This window comes from Propithecus coquereli, unplaced genomic scaffold (assembly GCF_000956105.1).
Source record: "Propithecus coquereli isolate 6110/MARCELLA unplaced genomic scaffold, Pcoq_1.0 Scaffold187, whole genome shotgun sequence".
Classification (NCBI taxonomy): Eukaryota; Metazoa; Chordata; class Mammalia; order Primates; family Indriidae; genus Propithecus; species Propithecus coquereli.
The window spans coordinates 289,741-296,189 of record NW_012143523.1 but is presented as its reverse complement, the minus strand read 5'-3'; the positions used below and the strand labels follow the sequence as shown (position 1 = coordinate 296,189).

Genomic DNA, 6,449 nt, shown 5'->3' with positions numbered 1-6,449 from the left:
TGTGTGTGTGTGTGATATGCCGCTTGAGAATATGAAGTATATTTGTATGCAATACTGAAACTCGACAAATGACAGCCAACATGTGTTTTCCCTTTTCTTGAGTCTTCTCCATAGCAAAAGTGAATGTGAACTGTGTTCTTAACAAAGGGAGGTAGGAAATAAGGAAGGAGAAAGCCAGAGAATTGGTCATCAAAAAATAGGAGCAAGACTCTTGTGTGCTCTCATTCATTTGCTGCCCTTTCCTCCCATGTCTTTGACCTATTTTGTGAGTAATGATTGGTTTTTCACACCTGGAGACCACAAAGCCCCAGAGTGAGGTCCAGCCTGCAGAATTAAGTATGTGTCTTTAAGCCGCTCATCCATTAGGATCTGAAGTTTTCTTCAGCTTGGTTAATCCTTGTTTCATGACGGAGGTAGGCGGTGTCAATGCCAGTAAGGAGATTTGTATATATTCACATTGCTTCACATAGATAAAGATAGAAGTCATACCTATAATATATTAAAATATATATTGAATGCCAAAGTGCAACAACCAGCAAGTTCCTTTTTTACTTGGAAGCTAGTGTATGTTCTCTTTCCTAAAATGTCCCCAGTTCCTTAAAAAGTACCTTTAATGAATTACCATTGCATTAGCATTGCCATTTCCTGGTATGTAGCCACCCTTTGGAGCAAATCTATATCCACACTTCCTTAAGGATCTGCAATCTGCATTTAGAAAAAGATAGGCTCCTCCTCCAGAAGGATGGAAGAAACCATCAACCCAGGAGGTTTCTATAATAACAGTAACATAATATTTTGAAACTTTCAGTTCCCAATTGACAGCCTTCCACCTAACAGTATCGTCAGAGCTGGCAACCAGTGACAAACTGAGATTATTTCTGTAATCATTTTTAATATGCATTGGGAGTGATTCAAGGATGGGAACCAGATCTTGTCAATTGTGTACCCAAAATACTAAAATCAGTGTTTAGCACATAGTAGGTTCATTAATAATTATCACTGATTTGAACTGAATTTGCTAATACTCAGCACCAAACATTCTTTTTGAACTCCCGATAACTTATAATACTTTCATCTCTTGTGGACGTATTTCATCTAGCCAATGAAATTTTATTTAGGAGACAGTGAATAAATTATACTGAAACTTTCTTTCAAGTGGAATTAAATTTACTTCACAAAATCATTATTTTTGAACCTGAGCATTTCTACAAAGGGTAATCCTAATAAGAAGGAAAAAATATCACAGCATCCTTGAATATACATCTACAACTCAAGTCAGCTACTCAAACAGGACCCTGTTTGGGGTAGCTGTAGAGGTTGATGTTATGACTAAAGAATACTGTAGTATTTTTTCTTAGGAAGTAGGAAATCTAATTACCTTCAAGTTTCTCACATTTGAACCATACTACAAATGAGTTGTGTCCAAGTACAGAAAAACCAACAATATTTTATTTATAATCTTATTTTTAGCTTTTGAACTACAAATTCTGGTTCTAGAGTTGTTTAAAAGTCATGGGTTTTATAGATGCTCATATGTAAATTAATCTGTTGTTTGCTTACTTTTTTTTTTCTTCTCCATAGAATGGTCCTCCTCATAAATACAGAACAGGTCATTGCTTGAAAAATATAAGATCTTGCATTTTTTTCCTTGTTCTCTCTTAAAAATCTATTTCTAATATTGCATTCCCCATTGGACTACTTCATAAGAGTATGAGGGAAAAAGAAAAAAATTAATAAAAGAGAGACAAAATAGACTGGATCTCACCACTAGAATTCACCATAAAAATCTCAAAGTATAACAGAATTCTTACAAAATTTCCTAGACCAGTTCTTTAGGGAATTGAGATCTCCTATGAAAAATATGGCAATCAGGGAGGGGAGGGATGAGATGTGGGAAAATAGTAAAGAAGTGCAGCAAAAACAGGTTCTGAGGAATACACATAATTTTGTCTGCTTTAGATCACAATAGAATTTTTAATAAATAAATTTCTTTTCTTTTTTGTTTTTTTTGTAAAGACACTTTTTTGAAACAGTAGATTTAGCCCAGTCATTTGTGTCATTTTTAATAAACTGTCTTTTTTTTTTTGATTGTTTTTCTGTAACTCTGTAAATGTTTTAGATTTGAGTCTCTTGTACATTGTCTTTAGAGTTCATTCGGATCAATAACGGTTCATGCACTGAACTGTGTATTGAGTTTATTGTGTTAACTGTTGTTGTGTGGTTGAAGGGAGATTTGTAAGAGTTATAGTGATTCAGGTGCTCATGCTCGATAGCAGGCATGGGCAGGTGGCTTTCCATGGGTGTGTCCCCTGTAATCTCATCATCCACATTAATGATTTCAACAGTCCTTGTTGGGGCGTGATGGTTTTGCCGATGGTGCTGCTTCCTCATCTTGTAGAAAATCACCAGCATCACTGCAGCCATGAGTGTGATGGCCACAAAACACCCAATGATGATTTTGGTAGTCTTCATGACCTCATCAATTCCTGGGATCCCACTGTTTATATCAGTCACTGGGATGGTGAATGTTTTTTCTGTCGACCTTGTGCTCTGTGGCGTGAGAGAGGTGGTCACATTGGTGGTCTCCCAGTCGATCACTGGAGTGGGGCCCACGTTGTTATCTGTGGTCCGTGCCTCATCCTGAGAAGGTTCCATAGTCTCTACTGTGACGGTTGAAAAGTAAGAGAAAGGAGTAGTGGTTGCTGCAGTAACATTCAGGGTGGCTGAAGCAGTAGTATTTCCAACGGAATTACTCACCATACATGTGTACATGCCTGTATCTTGCACGGTTACATTCGTGAAATTTAACGTACCGTCACTGAGCACAGCTATCCGTACTTTGTAAGCCCCATGTGTCATAACTGTTCCATTTGGAGTAATCCAAGATACAGATGTCAGTGATGTGGAGGCCCGACATTTCAGCTCAGCCGCCATGCCTTCAGTGACATTGAGGTCTGCAGGGGGCTCCACAATCACTGGGGCATAGCATGTGAAGTAATTCTGGTCAAGCTCTCCAATGTACCGCCCTTTTAGATTGGGAGGAGTGTTACACCGGGCACAACAAGCTGTATTGGAGGGGGCCATGTCTTTTATCCACCAGCTGAGCCACAGTATGTCACAGTTACAGTTCCAAGGGTTGTGATGTAAATGTATCCGCTCTAGATGATGCAAGGGCGTGAAGAGGTCATGAGGCAGTAATGTTAGATTGTTGTGTGCCAGATTGATCTCCACTAGTGACTGAAGGTTATCAAAGGCGTTCCGTTCAATCACTTGAATCTGGGACTGTATCATCCACAGTTTTTGAAGGTGCATCAACCCCTGGAAAGAACCAGGCCTAATGGCAGATAAATGATTCCCAGAAAGATCTAGCTCATCTAGTTTTATGAGCGGTGTGAGGTTAGGGATTTCCCGAAGGTTGCACATGGCAAGGTTCAAATACCTCAAGTTGGACAGACCTTCAAAGGCACCTTCTGAGATGTATGAAAGTCTTTTCAATTCCCCTAAGTCTAGTCTGCGCAAAGAAGGAATTCTGTTAAAAGCATAAGAAGGGATGCTTTCAATGGGGTTGTTTCGCAACCAGAGCTCTTTCAGTTTAGACAGATATACAAAAGCTCCATTCGGGATGGTAGTAAGACGATTGTCAAAGAGTTCCAGAGTGTTGAGGTTCGCCAGACCATTGAAGGCCCCAATTTCAATGGTTCTAATATGGTTCCTACTCAACTGTAGGATTTCCAGGTGCCTCAAGTGCTTGAAGCTGTTCACTTTGATGATCTGGATTTGGTTCTCATGGAGGTTCAGCAGCCGCGTGTTGGTGGAGATGCCATCCGGGACCTCACGCAGGTTCTTCCGAACGCAAATCACCTTGCTGAACTGGTTGCTGCAGGAGCACACAGAAGGGCAGGTTTGAGCCCGCACCAGACCAGCCACCACAAGAAGTTGAAGAGCCAGCAGCACCACAAGCAGGGGGTCAAATAGGGCCCTGTTAAACCTAGGACCTATCATTATCTGCTGTGGATGTAAGGTCATCTTGTTCAACATTCATAATTTATCTGGTGTTGGTCCTTCTGGAGTTCAAACAGTCTGCAAAATAATAAGAGCAAGAAAAGATAATTAGATCTGTTCCAAATGTCTTTCTGGAGTAACGTCAGTGACACAGTGTATCATCTAAAGCCATCATTTCTCAGACTGAAAAAAAAAATCTAATATCTCTTATTGAGCTATGTATGCGGCTCACATTTATAGGGCAATGCTTCTCTAGTCCAAATTAGGAGCCATCCATAGCCTACATTCCATCAAATGTATAATCACAGAGAACTGTATCAATGAGGTGAAGGGCCCTAACTAACATAGAGTTTACCAGTCTACTATGACCCAAATGCATGAGGATGTATGTGATAAACTCCACCATTAGTTTCAATGTCCAAACCAGATTGGAAAAGTTCAGAAAATAGGATTTTGCATCTATATCCAATAAACTAAAAGCTCCTTTGCAAAATTAGTAACAGCTGACATTTTTTCACATTTTATTATATGTGCCAGGCACTTTGGGGATATAGAGTTGACAAACAATCCTATTCAGAAATGGCTACATAATTTGTGGGGCCTAGTGCAAAATAAAAATACAGGGAGGCTTGTTAAAAAAATATTAATAATTTCAAATCAGTGACAGAAGACCATTAAACCAAGTGTGGACCCATCTAAACATGGGTCCCTTTGCAATTGCATAGGTCATGTGCCCATGAAGGTGGTTGTGAACGTCTCTAGTCCTTACAGCACTCCTCTGAGGTAGGTATTATCAATGTCTTCATTTTAAAGATGACGAAATATAATCGTAGGAGAAGAAACATGCAAGAAGTCACATGGTTAGTAAGTATAGAATAAGGGCTCAGACACTCATCAGATTGGTGCCAAAGTATATGATCTCAGACATTCCATAAAAATGTTGCTGGAGAACACAGGTAAATGCAAAATATATTTCACAATTAATTTCCTTAAAATACCTTTGCTTTTGGGGTGATCTCAGCTATAAACACTGGCGACTTAATTTATGGTACCTGTGAAGATACACTGAAATAGAGACATGCACACGTGTACATTAATTCCTACTGAGTCTCACATGCCCAGGCTCATTATAATGTATCCAACGGATACCTACAGGCAGATAGACCACAAGTTAAATCATTTCCCATGAAACATAATTTTCACTTACAGAAAAAAAAAGCATGACAGGACTGTTACGTCTTGTGTTCCTAATTTTACTGGTTTTAAGTAGATTTGTGGGAAGGAAAATAAAAACTCACTTTCTGCATTTCTTCCAGCACAAGGAGGACTTCCAAAGGAGCTTGTGTTGTTACCCAGTATATGCCCCCACTCAGCTGGCTTATTGTGGACTATAATAACTTCTCTCCAATCTCTCATCTCAATAAACAATGTCTCTTCTACAAATCTCTTGGAAAGAAAAATATGAGGGGGAGAGGAGTTCACCACATTCCAATTAATTCCAAAAGACATTAATTTAGTACCTATTAGGTGTCACTTTGGGTAAGTTACTTATTCTTTCTATGGCTCAATCTCCTGTCCTAACTTGCAAAATGAGAATGATAATAGTACACACCCCTTAGACTTGTTGTGAAGATAAAATGAGTTAATACAGAAAAAGGACTTAGAAAAATGCCTTCACATTGTCAGAACTCAATAAATGTTAGATATTATTATTATTATTAGTTTTGTTGTTGTTATTAGCCAGACATTTTGCTAAATATTGGGTCTATAAAGATGAAGAATATAATCCTTACCCCTGAGGGAATTTTAATTGAAAGAGTGACAGATAGGCAGACAAATGATGTACAATAATATATGTTCCTTGCTATGAGACAAGACTACATTGGCACAAGGGACCTAACGTCAGAGCAACTTAATCTGTGCTGGGAAATCGGGAGTAGGGGGGTTGTTTCCAAAGAGAAGGATCATCTGATCTAGGTTTTGCAGAATTTGGTGAAGAAAGGAAAGATGGGCATTTTAGGCAGAGGGATCATCCTGAGCCATGACAAGGACACATGAAAAATGCTAGCACATCCAGAAAACAGTACAATGTTCCGTATGGCAGGAGAATGAAGGCCTGGAACAGACAGTGGGAAAGGAGGCTGGGATGAGATCAGGTCTAGATATTAAGAACTGGTTATGTCAACCTTAAGAGCTTCCATTTTTTTCCTGCAGGCTACATACTTTGTTTTTAGAAAGGAATGCTAGCGTAAGCTTTGTTTTGAAAAATTGTGATGTTGGGCTGATATGGGAGAAAGAAGAGCTACAGAAGAAACTAGTGGCAAGGAGAACAATTAGGAAGATCTTCCAGTCGTTCCAAGTGAGCCTTGGAGGGAAGCCAATGCCAGAGAGAGGTCCAGTTTCAAGGCCAACACTTCCTTCTCCACTAGCCCAGGGCTTGAGGAAGA

The 6,449-nt window shown here is 39.3% G+C and overlaps 1 protein-coding gene across 2 annotated transcripts in view; it reads right to left on the bottom strand.

Annotated features, from left to right (window-relative positions):
* Nucleotides 1-2,003: 2,003 nt before the first annotated feature.
* Nucleotides 2,004-6,449, bottom strand: part of LRRC4C (leucine rich repeat containing 4C) — a 228,046-nt gene continuing 223,600 nt past the window's right edge. For both annotated transcript variants that reach the window (XM_012642791.1, XM_012642792.1), the window contains exon 2: nucleotides 2,004-4,080. In XM_012642791.1, coding sequence (XP_012498245.1) covers nucleotides 2,116-4,038 — 1,923 coding nt within the window. In that variant the 5' untranslated portion in view covers nucleotides 4,039-4,080 and the 3' untranslated portion in view covers nucleotides 2,004-2,115. The remainder of the gene's footprint in view (nucleotides 4,081-6,449) is intronic.